Raw genomic sequence first — 18,855 nt, forward strand, 5'->3', positions numbered from 1 at the left:
AACATGAGACTGTAAGAAAAAATCTTACATTAAAAAACAATTACATTTTTCCATCAACTTCTGAGCTCTTTGTACAAAATGTAAAGATAATCAGTTTTGTAAAACCCTTCTCATTTTTGTGATTTCCTGAAGCTTTTGCTATGTCAGCAACATTCTTTCTTTTCATCAGAAATTATTGAATACTGCCCTGAGGGTGTGTACAGCCTTCCACAAAGTAGAAAAACAAATTGGGCGAGCATTAAAAAAGGCAAGCCAAGCAAGTCAGGTACACATAAAGGCACATGTCAGACAGATGAACAGTTGATGGCAAGACTTCTTTCATGATTTTCCTTAATGTGGGATTAAGTGTTGTCTACAAGCCCATAGGATTTGGAGAATGTGAGAATGTAATTTTACTTTTGCATTTGTTGATTTTAAAATAGACTATTAAATAAAATGTAAACTAAAGCTTAGTGCCTTGGGATAGACAGTGTAGCCACATTCATTCAGATGGGATATGGGTTCCCTTTTTCTCAATCTTTTATATAGCCATGGAATAGTTTGCACTGGGGACATGTGATTTTACCCTAAAGAGCTAGAGAGAGAACTGAGCTCATTAACATTTGGTGGTTTGTTGCATACAGTCCAAGTAACATTCTAGAAAACATGATGAATTTGTGGTAACATGCACAAGCATATGCACTCTAAGCAAACAGCTCTGTGGTATAATAATTCACTTGTCACTTCGTATCAGCATCAGTTCTTTAATAAATGACCATTTTTCCTGAGCTGATCAAAACTAGCACAAAAATTTCCACAGTGTCTTCCCAAGAAGAAAAATAATGAAGTGTTTGTGCAACGAATACTTTGTCTGTATCCATGAGTAATGGTTCGAAATACATATTTATAATGTTACAATGTCAGAGTCTTTAGTTCTATACATATATGTGCATATGTGTGAGGTGGTATAGATAAGCAGGTGGTCCAACAGATCCAAATATCTGTCCCAAAATTATGTGGCTTCTAAAACTTTCCACCATATCTGATTTCGGATATTAAATCAGATTACATCTGTCTCGGGCTCTCCTGGCACAAACTAATTATTCTATTTTGCTAGTGTTCTTCAAAGCATCCACAGTGTCAACATTACTATTATTATTATTTTTGCTGCTGCATTTCTTAAATATTCTAAAAGATCTTGATTTGTCTTGGTTATGAAACATTTCAATCCACCAAATACTAAAACTAACAAGAGCATTATCCTTATTTTTCACTTAAATTATAAAATAAACACAGAAGAGTCTATGGTGCTTTGATAATGGACAACATAAAGTTTTGCATTTTGCAATCAAAATGCCTAGAGATTACATTGTAGGTCTGGGTCATGGCAGGGAAGCTCTTAGATGAGATGTGAGAGTGGTGTGGGAAAGAAATATCAATTTCATTGACTTGTAGTTTTCTCATAGCCTCAAGTTCAAGATTTCTGTAATGCAACACACAAACACCAGTAGTTGTTTGTCCTTAAAAAAAAAAAAAAGACACTTCTCCAAGTATGAAAGTGATATGATTTTTTTGTTTGTTTCTTCTGGTTTTTATGTAGGTTCCGCACCCAGAATGGAGTCCAGTGTGAGGCTTGAACTCATGACCCTGAGATCCAGACCTAAGATGAGATCAAGAGTCAGATACTTAACCAACTGAACCACACAGGCACCACATGATAAGAAGTTTTTAAAAAACATTCCACATACAAGAAGCTCAGAATCCAAAGAGAAATAAAACATATAAAAACACTATCAAGAAGTAGAAAGTAGGGGCACCTGGATGGCTCAGTGGGTTAAGCCTCTGCCTTCAGCTCAGGTCATGATCTCAGGGTTCAGGGATCGAGCCCCACATCAGGTTCTCTGCTCAGCAGAGAACCCCTCTCTCTCTGCCTGCCTTTCTGCCTACTTGTGATCTCTCTCTCTTTCTGTGTCAAATAAACTGTCAAATAGATAAAACCTTTTAAAAAAAAAAGTAGAAAGTACTAAGTAAATTAAGAGAAGTATAGATAAAGTGGTAAGAGTTCAAGAAAGTGAAAACCAAACTTGACTGAAAATGGGGTTCAGAGATATCTTCAGCAAGAAGGCAACATTTTGGTGATCTAAAATTAAATTTCATTAAGTGGAAGTTAGAAATAAAAGAGAGCAAATCCATGGAGATTAAAATGTGAGGCAAATGTAGAGAACAGTACTTTTCTTAAACTGATGCACAGAATGAGCCTGAGGAGGAAAGGAATTATGTAGGAAAGCATGTCCACATATAAGATAATTTATTGTTGAGCCTTTGAGAAATGAAATAGTGTCTCACATTTCTTGGCCTTACATACTTCTAAATAGTTCAATCCTACACGTCTCTAACCAGGGGTAGGGATTCCAGAACTAACATGCAGAATGGTTTTCACTTCTCTGCTTTACATCTAATGTGGGCCTGATTCTGCTCAATGATGTTTTCCAAAGGAGGGTCTATCAAAGTTTTCTTAGAGATCTGTTGTATTTCCCCAGGAACTATATTCAGACACAGGGATGCTGACATTGGTGTTGGCAATTGCAAAGTTCTGCTGGATCCATCCCATTTGCATGCAAATTTAGTTTCCATACCTAGGGTCTAACTTCAGCCAGAGGTTTTGCCAACCTTGTTCAAGTTTTAGCACTATGAAGCTATCTTCCTGTGTTTCAAACAGGGTATTCAAAAATCCTCCTAATTTAAAATTGCTTAGAGGTAGGTGACTTCAATCCTGTGACAAAACTTTGATAGCACCAGACTTGTAGAATGAAAAGTTCTAATAAACTGTGTGAACATTTGTTTCTAAGAAAAGTATTGTCCTGCTTGACTGGCTGTTTTGCTTTTAGTTGACTTGTAGATGCAACTTCTGAACTCTATTCCAGAAAGGGTTATTATTAAATTTTGCTTAATCCTGGGGTGCCTGAGTGGCTCAGTGGGTTAAAGCCTCTGCCTTCGGTTCAGGTCATGATCCCAGGGTCCTGGGATCCCGTCCTGCAATCCGGCTCTCTGCTCAGTGGGGAGACTGCTTCCCTTCCTCTCTCTCTGCCTACCTCTCTGCCTACTTGTGATCTCTGTCTGTCAAATAAATAAATAAGATCTTTTAAAAATTTTTTTTGCTTAATCCTTACCACCCCCACCCCTCATCTGCCTGACCTCCAAGCAAATCTAACTTTTTAGCTACTTTTTTCTGGACTGTCTGGAAGTTTTCAGTCCTTCCACTTGCATTCATTGTGGTTGTGGTAGTTTCAGGGTTGCATCTATGAGGAAGGATGTAGCCCATTTCTGTGGAGTTATGTCCCTACAACCACACACACTGCAATGTATCCAAAATTCAGAGAGAGTCAGTCTTGTAGAACTTCAAAGTTAGTTGATCAGTAGTCTTTATTTGTGATCACTTGCTTTTTGCGTTGTAAAAGATGCAGAACTGTATACAAGCAAAACATTAGGAGTAAGTACTTTAACTTCTTTAAAGGTCAGAGGGAAGCCATTGGGAGGTGGCAGCTCAGATCCCTGAGGCGCCATCTTGAAACTATCTGAATGAAGCTACTAAGTTTCATACTTCTTCTGCCAGTTTCTAAGCTTATTTGCCTTGGCAATTTTGCAGCGTTTCTTCCAGTTTAGGTTATCTGGGGCAAAGTCACAACCTGTATAAACTTCAGTGTCCTCAAACACGGGATACCTTTCATATAGTCAAAAAGGGTGGTGCTGGCCTGCAGTGGATTCTCTGCTGCTCATGGGGCTCTTCTTCCAAGTCCCACTAATTAGCGTGGGTCCAGCACACACAGGTTGTAGAGAGGCAACAAAGGGAGATAGTACCTGAAACAGGGACTCCCACCGTAGTGGACACAAGGACATTTGTATTTCCTGTAAAAAGTTTGTTTGTTTTTCATTTAATATAAAACTACTTTCATTATTACAAAACATAGCAAGCTTTGGTTATTTTATCTCAGAACTGGGAAGGAGAAGTAGGACATAGGATGAAGAAATTGTAGTTTTGATCCAAAATAATTGTTTAAATTCTCTGCCTTCTCTACCTGCCTAGTGCTCCTTGGCTGTTTTCCAAGCGTCCTTTCTCAGGAAATGCAAAGTCAGAATAAAAGTGCAGCTAATTCCAGAACTTGAAAAGTAAAATAGTTCTTAACAGCCGTTAGGCTCCTCTTCCGCCATTTTGCAAAAAGCAGAACTGAAATAGACCAACTGGATTCGGCCTCTATACAGTTTTCACTGCATAATACTTGGGGTCTGGGTGGCAAGGGAAGTCCGAGTCCGAATGGACTCCTCAGTACAGGGCTGGCTGTGCTTTTGCTAACACGTGGTTTACCGCCGGGCATTGTTCACTGTGATGACTGAGACCATTTGCAGGCAGCTTTCTTGATTTCTGTCCCGTGGCACAGCAAAGCCCTGTTGTTACCTTTTCCCCACTAACTTGACCTGACTGACAGCCCCCTGCCCGGAAATGCATCCTGACATCTAATGTAGATCTTCTCACTTCCAGCCCAGCAGCGGAACTCACAAACTAGCTTCCCTCTTCCGGTTCAGGGGCTGATACTTCAGCAACAAATGATGAACAGCACGTGGGTAGGAAAAACCATCAGCGTTCAGAAGTATTTAACCTAAACTTTTATAATGGCAGTGAGAATGGGGGAGTGGGGGGGCAGCAGAGAGAAAGTGTGGCAGGTGAGACAGAACTTGGAATATTTCTGACACTGGGAAAGCAGGAGACAAATAACTTTTGGATGATTTAACTTGGCATTTAGAGATCTAGTCCCACCAAAAATGAGACTGCAAGGACGAGCAAGCTGGAATGGAAAATCAACCTGTAGTTTTAGATTCATTGTGTTTGCGTGAATAGCAGGAAATCTGCCTAGAGATAATAGTCACTATTCAAGAATTGGAAATAGGTTCAGGAAGGAGTCCTAGCTGAAGACCTAAATTTTGAATTTTGCTCAAAAAATGGTTGTAAGAGAGGTCATGTAATGCCAAAAGTCATTAAAAAAAAAAAAAAAGGAAGAAGAAGAAGAAGATTGGACAGAATTGTGGGAAAGAACAATGTCATAGGATGGAAAGATTACTACAAATGTCTTGTATCCTCTTTGGAGATGGTTTGTAAAGTTAAGGAGACAAAATTCAGGTAGGATTAGTATTAAATAGTGTAAAAAGAATAATACCTTCTCACTGATTAACTTGTTTCATTGTGAGTGAGTGATTATAGCTATATTTAATATAATTATGTGTTTATAAGTATATAGGAGTATATGCCACACTATTTAGAATTTCAAAATTGTATGTAAATAACCTGAATATGATATATACATTTTTATATATGAGTCTATTCATATGTAATAGTCTTTCAAAAAGAAATTATAGAGTGAAAATAATTTATTTCTGTTTAAAAAATGAATTATTTGGTATAGCATTACCTCCAAATGATTTTTAAATAGTTATGTCTTTGAAGTAGTTTCATATATGTGAACATTCAACACCTGGGTCTTCCAAAGAGAATGTGATTCTTTATTTTATTTATTTATTTATTTGTTTGTTTTTTTATTTTAAAAATCAAATTTTTCCCCAGTGTTCCAAAATTCATTTTTAATTATTTTTTTTAATTTTTTATAAGCACATAACATATTTTTATCCCCAGGGGTACAGGTGTGTGAATTGCCAGGTTTACACACTTCACAGCACTCAACATAGCACATACCCTCCCCAATGTCCATAACCCCACCACCCTCTCCTGACCTCCTCCCCCCCAGCAACCCTCAGTTTGTTTTGTGAGATTAAGAGTCTCTTATGGTTTGTCTCCCTCCCAATCCCATCTTCTTTCATTTATTCTTTTCCTACCCCCCAAACCCCCCATGTTGCATCTCTACTTCCTCATATCAGGGAGATCATATAATAGCTGTCTTTCTCCAATTGACTTATTTCGCTAAGCATAATACCCTCTAGTTCCATCCACATAGTCGCAAATGGCAAGATTTCATTTCTTTTGATGGCTGCGTAGTATTCCATTGTATATATATATACCTCTTCTTCTTTATCCATTCATCTGTTGACGGACATCTAGGTTCTTTCCATAGTTTGGCTGTTGTGGAGATTGCTGCTATAAACATTCGGGTGCATGTGCCCCTTCAGATCACTACATTTGTATCTTTAGGGTAAATACCCAGTAGTGCAATCGCTGGGTCATAGGGTAGCTCTATTTTCAGCTTTTTGAGGAAACTCCATGCTGTTTTCCAGAGCGGTTGCACCAGCTTGCATTCCCACCAACAGTGTAGGAGGGTTCCCCTTTCTCCGCATCCTTGCCAGCATCTGTCATTTTCTGACTTGTTAATTTTAGCCAGAGAATGTGATTCTTTAAAAAAAAAAAAAAAAAAATGAAGTCTTATTGAACCAGATGTGCCAACTTAGCATACATTTGGAGCAGAGGAGTAGAGTTTTTATATATCCTTATTTCCATAACTATATTCACAATCAACAGTGTTTTATTATAAATTTCTGACAAAGAAGCTATTTTTTAAAACATTTGCAGTAAAACTACTAAACAAAACATGTCTCATTATACGTGCAAGAGATAAAGTGTATTATAGCATATATTGTTAGCAAATAAATTTCTCATGACGTTTAGGGCATATAAAGATGATATATGTAATCTGAAGAAAATAATTCACTCAAACCATGATAATATGAGTTATCATTTTTCTAAATGAACCTAATCTGTAATAATCAACCCATGACCTCTGAAAAACACTTTTTACCTTTCTAAAATTATTCAAAGACTAAGTGGAAAATTTCTAACAAATAAGGCAGTGTTTGAACAGGGAACCAAACGACTGCTCAGATAATCTGTCCTCACTTGTATGACTGATATTTTCAAGCAGGAGCATGCTAGTGCAGTTTTTGTTATCAGGCTGTGCTTACCTATTTCATAATTTCAAACCAAGTTTTTATTTTCTTTTAATACTTCCAGTTTGTAAAGGATGGTGAACTTGAGTTTGTCAAGCTCAGTTTATTGGTTTTCAATAGATACCTTTATCAGTTACTTGTATCAACATGCTTTCTTTTCACACTAGGACCCTGAGAGACAAATGCTGTTGCAGAGTGTCTGTGAATTAAAAATGGCTACCTGGAGTGCGTGGGTGGTACAGTCATTTGGGTGTCCAACTCTTTTCAGTTCTGGTCATGATCTCAAGATGGTGGGACTGAGACCATGTTGGGCTCCACACTTGGGGTGGAGTCTGCTTAAGATTCTCTCTTCCTCTTCCTCTGACTCCCTCCCCCCAAAATCCATAAATAAATCTTTTAAAAAATAAAAACGGTTACCCACTAATGCTACCATGATATCTAGGAGTTGCCTTGCTTTTAAATCTCTCTACTTCTCTATCACATTTCTACCTAAACCATCAATCTCTTTCATTAGATGTGGTTGTCTCCTCCTTGGTTAGATTATTTTGTATTATATTGGTTTATGGCCAGACAGGAAACATTCTTTAAAATTCCTACCAACCATATTTACTTTGTTGACCAAAACACACACACAAAAATTAAATATTAAGAGATAATGTTGGATTATCCAGATGCTCTGTCTTTCCTAATTTTTTTTTTGACTAAACTGTCAGATTCTGAGAGAAGACTACTCTAGTCCTCACTATGTTTGCAGATCCATAAACATGTGCTTATGTTTCTAAGAGTTCTTGATTTACACACGTTTCTGCTCTGATGTTTCACAATTTTTGGTCTCTTGATCTGTCTTGGGCTGTGAGCATTTATAGACTCCTAACATTAGACATTTTGACTTATTGAATCTTCTGTTGTTTCTGATTTAAGAAGTTGCTGGTTGTATTATTTGGTGGTATTTTGTCAGGAATTGCAGCATTTAGCTTTACAAAGTAGACTTAATTAAGTAGTTTTATGCTTTTATGGCCTTTATTCACTCACATTGTATATTGGCGTATGAAACTATGGTATCTCATTGTTTGAACTTGCTCAAAATATTTTGCTCATCCCTTTACCATTAGCCTTTTTGAATAATGGTTTTTAAAACATATTTCTTTTATACAGTTTAAAGTTTGGATTTGTATGTATCTGTGCATGTGTGCTTACCCACACATGCAGCATAGTTAGAAAATATTTTCTTTTAAAAAATGACTTAAGCCCAGGGGCAACTGGATGGCTCAGTTGTTCGTCATTCGACTCCTGTTCTCAGCTCAGGTCTGAGTTCAAGCCCCACACTGGGCTCCACATTGGGCATGGAGCCTACTTAAAAAAAAAAAAAAAAAAAAAAAACTAACAAGCCTCCAGACAACATAACCAATCCATTTTACATTTGCCAAATCATTTATAATGCAAAGAAAAACAGGTGCCATTAGAAATCCCAAGTAACATTAAGAGCAGACAATAATGTAATACTATTTCTCAAGAAAAAGAGAAGAAAGCATAGGCAAAGAATTATAACACCAGGAAGATATTTCTGACCACGATGAAGAAACAGGGAGCAGATTTACCCTCTCTCCTTAACTGAAAAACTAGACTAAATATGTGAAACAAATGTTCACACTTTGTACAACAAGCAGAAAAGGGCAGGATTCCTGGTAGAAGGGAAACAAATGAGATAACTGCCACAGCTTACTGTTCAGAGTTTCTAGGCTGCAGTATGAGAAAAGAGAATCCAGTTAGATAGTGGGCTCTCTAGGATGAAGAGACATAGTTGAGAAGTTTGAGATTCTGACCTGGCTAGAATTCACAGACAGAGTACCAGAGAGGAGAAAGCGATATGGAGACTACAAATGAAGGCAGAGAGAGGCAGAAAGAGAGATCTGCAAAGGGTTTCCCTCATGTCTTTAACTGAGCACTTAGTGCATGTGTGTGAGAACACTATCCAACACTGGTAAGGAATCACTGGAAAGAACAATTAGAACAGTTTCTGGGATGTGATTTTTCCCTCTCTTCCCCTATGAATCTCTATGCTTTTTCTTACATTCCTCATATGAGTGAAACCATATAATAATTGTCTTCCTGTGGTTGACTTAGTTCACTCAACATAATACCCTCCAGTTATAATTTCCCTTTCTAATAATAATTCCCTTTATCCATTTTTGCCATTGGTGTGCTGGTTTCAGAGAAGCCTCCAGTCTCGGGCTGATTTTACCTACTAAGGGAATACTCTTCTATGTACTCCATCTGATGCCCAACCTATTACAATCTTTTTCTATTCTGGATGAAGGGAACATGAATTATTTCTGTCTTTGCATTCCAGAAACTGTTCTAATTCTTGATAGGGGTCCAGTTTATTCTTTTGCATATAGCTGTCCAGTTTTCCCAGCATGGTTTATTAAAAAGACTATCCTTTCCTTATCAAGTATTCTTGGCTTTCCTGTCAAATATTTAGTTGACTGTAAATGTGTGGGCTTATTTTTGAGGCTCTTGATTCTATCCATTGAACCATGTCTGTTTCTATGACAGTATCATATCATTTTGATTACTATTGTTTTGTAATATACAGTAGTTTGAAATCAGGAAGTGTGGATACCTCTAGCTTTGTTATTCTTTCTTATGTTTGCTTTGGGTTTTCAGGGTCTTCTGTGACACCAGACAAATTTTAGAATTTTTTTTCTATTTCTATAAAAAAATGTCGCCATTGGAATTTTGATAGGCATTGCATTGAATCTCTTGAATCTATTTGAGTAATATGGGCTTTTTAATGATACTAACTCTTTCAATACATGAACAGAAGTTATCTTTTTATTTGTGACTTCTTCAAATTCTTTCATCAATTTCCTGCCCTGGCTTTTGAAAACTGCCTTCCGGCAACAAACTAGAAAAATCCTGGCATTTACTTCTTTCGTTTCCTTTCCCTCAGAGATCATTGCCCTGTGCTGCCTGCTGTCCAGTATCTGAAAATACCAATCATTAAATGCGGATGAAATACAGGTCCTCCTGGAAATGCAGGAAACCTTAATACTTTCCTTTCAAAGACCAGTTTCTAGAATCAGAAGATTTTGCAGTGATCACCTCTAATTTTGATAGATAGGTTTCTTACTTTCTCTTTCTCTCCTTTTTATTTTGCTCTATATACATGAATTTATATTAATTCAATATTTACTATCAATCACAGTCATTTTTTGATGGATTGATTTTCCCAAATTTTCTAATAGAATCCTCTTCAAGCCATTTTCTATGTCCTTCGGATATGCTCCTACTGATCTCTAAGAGTTTCCTTGCTTCATGACACAACAGAAAGATTGCCTCATCATAGAGTCCCTTCCCCCTATCTGAAATCAGCTATTTTGTTTTCCTCTCAGTATATTTAATTTACTGTTTTTTTTCTTTTTTTTTTTTTAATTTTATGTATTAATTTGACAGAGAGAGAGATCACAAGTAGGCAGAGAGGCAGACAGAGAGAGAGAAAGGAAGCGGTCTCCCTGCTGAGCGGAGAGCCTGATATGGGGCTTGATCCCAGGCCCCTGGGATCATGATCTGAGCTGAAGGCAGAGACTTTAACCCACTGAGCCACCCAGAAAAAAACACACCTTGTTTTTTTCTTTTTTAAAAATATTTATTTGGATTTTCCTGGACCCAGATGATCCTGTTTCAGATGGGAAAGAAGTTTGCATGAATCATTAGCTTCCTTAATTTTCTTTTACTGTAGTTTGTTTGGAATTTTTAAAAAAATAAATGACACATATTTTGATCTGTTTTCCAATCATTTGTTTACTCTGGTTTGGGGTCCTCAGCCAGTTCTGCCTGTCCTGGGTGTTATTGTTTTCACTTATATATACAGTGAAATTTGTGCTGTCATCTTTCTCCTGGGTATGCTCAAGGTGTATACTTGGAAGGTTATTTGTGCTCTGATTGTTCTGAGTGGATTTTGGAGGATTCTAATTTGAAGGATTGGATCTTAGAATTTAGATGGTCACCATTATTCTCTCGGGATTCTGTCTCGGGATTCTTTGTTAACTCTGGAATTACAGCTTGTGGTTTTGTTGTTGTTTTGTACTATTTTGCATTGTTGCAGAGGGCTCTCAAGTATTGGCTCCAAAGTATTATACTTCCTACTTCTCATACTACTTGAAATACATATATCACCCACCTCCTCACATTATATATTTGTATGGTTTTTTTAGGCTAAATAGATTTAGTTAAATTGTTTTTCTGCCAAAAAATTGAATTTATATCTTTTATATTATTTCTATTTTATTCAAGAGATTGGTATCACAAGTTATTATCATCATATATGTGGGATAGTTTGTTGGCAACAAGATGTCAAAAATGTCATATGAAACCTAATTACCAATAGTGGTTAATTAAGCAGACTCTGATCAATTTTAATATTTAAAAACTGGAATTATTCCTTATAATGACACCTCAACAAAACCCCGGATTTTTCTTTCTTTTTTTTTATTTGTAAAACTAATGGGAGTATTAAAATCTCAGTATTGTTATGAAAGATCAATGAGCTACTCATGCAAACTATATTGGCTTGCATTTAGTTAGTATTTAATAAATTTTAATAGATATACTTATTTTCTTTATTTGTAATTTCTACATTTGAACTTTGCAATTGAATTTGCAGTCACATTATTTACATTTTGTCTTTGTCTCAAAAGCATAGAATTAAAATATACTTCTTGACTTAGCATTTTTATTGAGCTTATAACATTCAAATTCAGAGCATCCAAATCATACCATACAGTGCTACATATTTTTAAATTTTATTTTCTTGAAAAAAAGTCTATGTTTATGCTTTTGTGTCCAAGAAATAAAATGCAGTTTTGTTTTCCAACAGATGATAGAGAATTTTGAAAATTAAAAGTAACTTTTTAAATATTACCAAATATATGTACTTTTGAAAGTATGGAAATTGAAAAAAGTAAAAACAGGATTGAAAATTCTTCATAATTCTTCTATATTAAGATATGGGCACCTGGGTGGCACAGTGGGTTAAGCCTCTGCCTTCGGCTCAGGTCATGATCTCAGGGTCCTGGGATCAAGCCCCACATCAGGCTCTCTGCTCAGCAGGGAGCCTGCTTCCTCCTCTCTCTCTCTGCCTGCCTCTCTGCCTATTTCTGATCGCTCTGTCAAATAAATAAATAAAATCTGTTTAAAAAGTATATATACATATATATATATAATTCTTCTATATTAAGATAAATGCTATGAACATCTTAATAGTTTTCAATTTATTTTACAGACATCACTGTCTTGTAACACCATAGCTAAACATTTACTCACAAATACAATTTTTGTTTTTGAATAGATTTTTAGAAGTATAATTGCTGAGTCAAAGGGAATACATGCATTTCATGCTATTGACAGGTCTTCCCAAATTGACATTTAAAAATATTTTAAAGTATTGTGTCCATTGGCCTATGATTAGTTTCTAATCCTTTGTATTTTTGTCAGTTTTCAAAATTCAGATGAAAATCTTTTACAAACATAATGCGGTTTATCTACAGAACCATTACCAGATAACAGAATTTCACTTATAATGCTCTGGTTTAAAATTGTTAAGTAGTTTTTTGTTGAAAAATATTATAAATGATGGATCTATAAATACATTTTTAACCTCTAAATGCAAATTAGAAAGTGACCTATTCTAGAAGTGGCATCACATATCAAAAAATGGTTGATTCGATATAACGAGTGATATACAATAGAAATGTTCTTTTTTATTTCTGATTATACGGGCAATTATACTTCCCCACAGCCTTGAAGTCAGGAGTGGTAAGGGGACTAGTAGTTATGACCAGTGCACTATAAGTAGAAGACCATCAGCTCTCCATATGAAAAATAAAGAAAATAATAAAATTATTCTAGTACATGATAAAAGACAAAAAAGATAAATCCTAGATATATTAAAAATCTATCATAAAAAAATAAGGAGATTATCCATATGACATCAAAATTGGGAAGGATTTTCAAAACATTACACCAAAAAAAGTCTTATGTTTGAAATAAAAAACACTGCACTGCAAAAGTCAGACCAAGAAGAGGAAAATTGTGAGAATTCACAATGCCTAGCTAGATCAGATTTAATAAACACATGCCTCCCTGGGTGAAACTAGTTGAAAAGCAAAGGAGTGTCTGGAAAACTGGGCCTCCTTTGCAGTTTCTGGGCTGACAACAGCCAGATCCTTGTTGCGGCTCAATTCGCTCATCCAGGGAGTAAATGCTTAAACTTCAGAAACATTTATCTTCTGTGGTCAGTACTCCACGCACTTCTTGCCTGCTCACACGTCGGGAGCACAGCTTGTTCTGAGGTTACTCCCTATGCCACCGTCCTGATTATTAAAGCTTCACATTCCTTCTTGTTTTTCTTATTCCCTGATGTACTGACAACATTCACAATAAAAGTAGAGGGAGTTTAGCTTGGACATTTTGCCCCTCGTGCGTCTTGTCCCCACGCCCTCTCCTTTCTCCTACTGAGGTGACTCGAGTAATCATTTCATTCTCCACCTCAGGGTTGGCCAAACCCAATAGAAGATATAATACTTGGGGAAGATACCTAAATATTTTCATCATAAGCAAAGATAAATGTATATGTGTGCATCTCTACACATATATTTAAAACTTCTACAAGTCAACAAGAAAAATAAAAATAACCCTAGAGAAAAATATGGCTAAAGGAAATGAACAGTAATTCTTATATTTTCTTTGAGAATTTTTCCATTCTTCCCCTTTGTTAGCCCTTTTTCCCAATTCCTCATAGTCTTTCTTATAATTTATAAGGATTCATAAATTCTTTCTTGTGAAGAGACATTGTTTGATTGCTATGTCCTAGACATCATTTAAGAAGCCATTTTCACTTCCTGAAGTTCTTTATTCATATAAATACTTCATCCTAACGCTGAGCTCAGGGAGACCCAGTACCCAGCTAGACATGGTACAGTTTCCAGATTATCCTTGATTTTAGACAAAATAGTTGTCTTTTGATTTTTTATATGTTTATATGTTTTTTACATGTTTATAGTTTTAAAACAAATGATCAGTAATCTAAATAAATCAATGATTAGAAGATAACACACAATGTAGAAGAGTAGAATGGGAAAAAAAAATAGATCTCCACTAATCTTGCTGGTGCTCATTTTGCTATTTTGCAATTCATGAATTATTTTAACCAGCCAAACTTCTAGTTAGTAGATCAAGCAAGGCCATATAGATATGTCACTCTAGGATTTACTCTGATTTAACAAGAATTACTGAAAAGTAACCAAACCAACTGTAACTCAAGTTCTCAAAGGTATGTTTGGACTTAGCCCAAAAGTTTAACTTCCTTTATGACTTCTCTTTCTTTGACCGAGGTTCCCTCCCAGGTGCTCTTTTCAGTGCACTTACTCCAAGATCAATATTAGGCCCAAGCTTCTAGTTTCTTCCATTTTCATTACATTATAGTACGAGGAGGCAGAAGTTACCTTAATGCTTGTCTTTCTCTCTTATTTTTGTGCTGTTTCTCATCAAATGACTTTTTTTGGAGGGGGGCATTATCATTGTCAATGTTCATTTGTTCAGAAAAAACTGAGATTTGCTTTTTATTTTTATTTACTCCACATCAATATAAAGCAGTACATTGATCGTATGTTAAGATATTAATAATCTGTGAAAATCATATGTGTGAAATTGGAAACAACTTTAGTTAAACAGGTGAAGGGTGACTTGTTATAAAGGCCTGGCTTTTGATACCTATAAAGAAATACTTACATCCAAAGTTAATTGTCAGTAATTCTGTGCCCCTTTTCCCCAGGATAGAATGTTTAAGTTTTATCAAATGAAGCATATTTTTGAAATACTTGATAAAATGAGATGCCTGCGAAAACGTTCCACAGTGTCATTCTTGGGAGTTCTTGTCATTTTCCTTCTCTTTATGAACTTGTACATTGAAGACAGCTATGTTCTGGTAAGTTTGGGGAATTATTTTTGTTGTTGCTGTTACAAATAAGGTCTAAAATCAAATTAAGCTTCGTCCAATTTTAACCTAACTTCAATCCCAGGCTGCTGAAATAGTCTTAATTTGAGCAAAACTCTAACATGTATACTTTCTATCTAGCTACTTTTTGTATTATTTCTAGAATACCAGCATTACAATTATTTTGATTTATGTTGCAATGTTTTCTTTAATGCTGCATATAGTAGCTCAGGTATGTATATTTGGCTATAAATAAATTAGCTATCATCACTATGCTGAATTAATTTTATGTATAGCCATAATAATGTTTGAGCTTTCATTTGAAATATGTAGAATTTTTAAAAATTGCTTAAAGATATCAGTTCTTACTTTCTCAATTTTTTATATATCATCAAAGTTTTTCAAATCTTATTTTTTAATTAATGGTACTAATTATGCTATTTTGTTAAGAAATAATATTTTATTATAATGTATGACACTTCACTTGATTTTGAATAGTCATAAATGGCCACCATGTTATATATTTATATTCAGTGAAAAGTAGTATAGAACCTCAAGAACTAGAGATAATGATGTGAAAACTATTCAGTAGTTTAAAACGGATAAATTAGCAATAAATATAATATGTAAATGAATTTTTAAGTAAATTCTAGAAACACACAAAAGGACTTACTCTGGCTAATTTTGAGATTTCAATTTGTTCTTTATTTGCTATCATTGTATCACATCAGTTTATGTCTGATGAGAATAACATGGACAATTTTTTTTATTCAATTTCTCAATTGAATTTAAGATATCTGGAAAAATCCCAATCTTTATGTTATTACTCTTGTTCACATATTTCAGAAAATCAAAATCTTTGGACACAGAGAGGACTGAAAAGTACTTTCCACCATGCAAGCATGCTGAAAGTTTCAATGACTATCTTAGCAAGAGAAAAATCTGCCAATAACCACAAAAAGCATTTCCCAGTAAAATGTTTTATTTCACTAATTGAAGATGATCTTACCTATGCATTATTTGCCATGTACTATACTGTAATGATAAGCCAACCGTTTGATCTTAGTTGGGACAGATCCTCTCAGGAGGTCTTCTGTAAAGCATCTTGCTTCCATTAGCATCGTTCTTTGATGACAAAATTCTGTCAGATTCTATATCTTGACTATGCCTATGCCTTTTACATTCATATATGTTTCTTGATCTTGTGGTTCCTTCATTCTGTTTTCCATAGACAATTCACAATGCCTAAAATCGCCACAGATGAATAGAATTTGACTAGGCATGATTTAGGTAAACATAGCAAACTGGAGAAACTTACTAATGGCCTGCATTTTGACCTTTCTTTAAACCTGATTATTAGGTTTATGAGACTTAAAGACAATATAATAAGGCCCATGTGACCCCCCTATTTTTTTCTGGATAAAATTAAAGGTCATAAATTAACAAGGAAAGCCTTTGATAAATGATTTAATTTTGTAATAAAAATTTATCTCCTGCATCTGTGTTTACTGGCAGCAGTAAATCACATCTTGTAAATCAAACACATGGCATTGGCAGGATGTTTATTGTATTCAATGACTTGCTGCATTTGTGAGACACTTTTAAACACAATTTCAGTGTTTCATTTTAAACAGACAAAAGATCATTGTATGCAACAAACATCCTTATATCTTGTTGATATAGAACCTCTTCAAAATCATTATAAAATGTATAAAAAGTAATAGGGTGTATATCTATAAGAGGATCAAATACTTTTGCCCTGTCTTGTGGATTTTTACACATTTCTATCCAAGCTTCAGTCCTATGTATCTAATGTAAAAGGTGTGATTTAATGAAGCAATGCTTAATAAAGAGTACTTTCTTAGTGAAATGTTCTCTGACTAGATTACATATATATTTAGCCAAATTTGTAAATCAGCCCAAGAGTAGAGATTGCTCCTTCGTTTTAAAATTGTAATTATTTTTAAATACTTATATTAAGTTGGAAAAAATGAGTTAAAATGATGGTTAAACACAATCACTCCCCTTACTGAAAATTTATTTTTTTCAATATTTTATTTATTTATTTGACAGAGAGAGATCACAAGTAGGCAGAGAGGCAGGCAGAGAGAGAGGGGGGAGGGAAGCAGGCTCCCTGCTGAGCAGAGAGCCCGATGAGGGCTGATCCCAGGACCCTGAGATCATGACCTGAGCTGAAAGCAGAGGCTTGACTCACTGAGCCATGCAGGCACTCCCCCTTACTGAAAATTTAATGACAGTATTTTTTTTTTTTTAAGATTTTATTTATTTATTTGTCAGAGAGAGAGAGAGTGAGCGAGCACAGGCAGACAGAGTGGCAGAGGGAGAAGCAGGCTCCCCGCGGAGCAAGGAGCCCGATGTGGGACTCGATCCCAGGACGCTGGGATCATGACCTGAGCCGAAGGCAGCCGCTTAACCAACTGAGCCACCCAGGCGTCCCAATGACAGTATTTTTATTAGTTTAGTTTCTCACTATTTACTAGATGATTATTTTTAACCTAAATGTATTCAGAGCTAAATTTTATCCCAAGGTTTAATATGTATAAAGACTTAAAACATTTAAATAATTAATGTAAAACTACATTAAATTTGTTTTTCTAAAAATGTTTAATACCCACGGAAAGCCAGCCACCTACTAGTATACAATGTAGCTTCTTTGTAACCTTTGTCCCTTTTGACCCTTTTATCTGTGTTTATTTCAGTTTTCACAAAATTATGTTATTTAGTTGTTGTTTTTTTTTCCTTGATTCCAGAATGCCACAATGTGTACTATTGCTAAAACATAAACATTAGTTGATCTTTCTCTTCCTGCCTTCCTTATTTCAGGGGGAAATAACAGTTATAATTCAGAGAAATCAGATAAACAATTACAAGTAAAAGATCTCTGGAGTTACTTAGCACATTCTATTCTGCTGTTTTTGCTAGAAAATCCATTTGTGGTCTGAAATCCTTGGCATATAGCAGTTTAATGTATGCTTACATATCCGGGACATATGTGCCTTTCATTAGGAAAGGAAGCCAAGCTCAGTGTAAGAGACAAATACTATTACAAGGCAAACTAAGTAGGAGAGACGCTACATGCCCAATCAACTTAGCCTCTGGGCTGTGAGCATCTTCAAAGTAGCCACAAGGGTATACACTTAGTCTGTAGCTAGTCCATTGAATTGCATTCCTATCCAGAAAATGATTGTCATAAAGCTTTGTCTTATTACTGAGAAATACACCCCAGCATAGCAGCTACAGAAAGAAGGTATCCAGGGAGAGCCTAACTGTTCAGGTAGATGCCTCTGGAAAGCAGCCAACAAGGCTGACTCCGGTGAAAGCTGCATCATTTATTTATGCTGAAAAGTGTAAAGAAGCTTGTTCTTGAGAATTTAATAAAGTGCTTTCATATAAGTTCCATTTCATTTTATTTTCTGTTATGTCCTTCAATCAGGATGAATGTACTCTATCTTAACACAGAAGAGGTCTGGATTTTTACACATTCAAAATAGAATTCTTAAAGAAATATCCAATATCCTGCACTTCCTTTAGAATGTAACATCACATAAGAGCAGAATGGCAAAATGAATTCAGAATTGTGACTACTGTGATTTTTATAGATCTTTCTTCTAGATCCTATTGATAATGGCCCCTATTACATCACTATTAAAGAAGTTGGTACTGAGCTGAGGCCTTAGTTACTTTTTAGTAGTCCTAAATTTATTTTAAAACTCTAATAATGTTTTATAAGTTTTCAGAAAGACAAAGATGAAAATATTTATGTGTAAAGAAATGACAATAATCAGAATTCAATAGATATGCAATTAGTATATTTATAAGAAGTAGAGAATTCAAGATATAATTCCAAATATTTTGAAAGTCTACAACTGATAGATGGCAAATATGTTATAAAGACTGTAAAACACTAACCTCTT

General features: G+C 35.3%; 1 protein-coding gene across 2 annotated transcripts in view; it reads left to right on the forward strand.

Moving 5' to 3' along the window:
- MGAT4C (MGAT4 family member C) overlaps positions 1 to 18,855 on the forward strand; it is a gene marked incomplete at its 3' end in the record, with an annotated part of 45,418 nt that overhangs the window by 20,405 nt on the left and 6,158 nt on the right. The window contains exons 1-2 of one of the 2 annotated variants that reach the window (XM_080810137.1): positions 12,720 to 12,773; positions 14,759 to 14,911. In XM_080810137.1, the coding sequence (XP_080666263.1) occupies positions 14,765 to 14,911 (147 nt within the window). In that variant the 5' untranslated portion in view covers positions 12,720 to 12,773; positions 14,759 to 14,764. Of the gene's footprint in view, positions 1 to 12,719; positions 12,774 to 14,758; positions 14,912 to 18,855 lie in introns of those variants that run through there. The other variant, XM_080810138.1, reaches the window with a different exon arrangement.

Source organism: Martes martes (assembly GCF_963455335.1).
Source record: "Martes martes genome assembly, chromosome: 8".
NCBI classification, from domain to species: Eukaryota; Metazoa; Chordata; class Mammalia; order Carnivora; family Mustelidae; genus Martes; species Martes martes.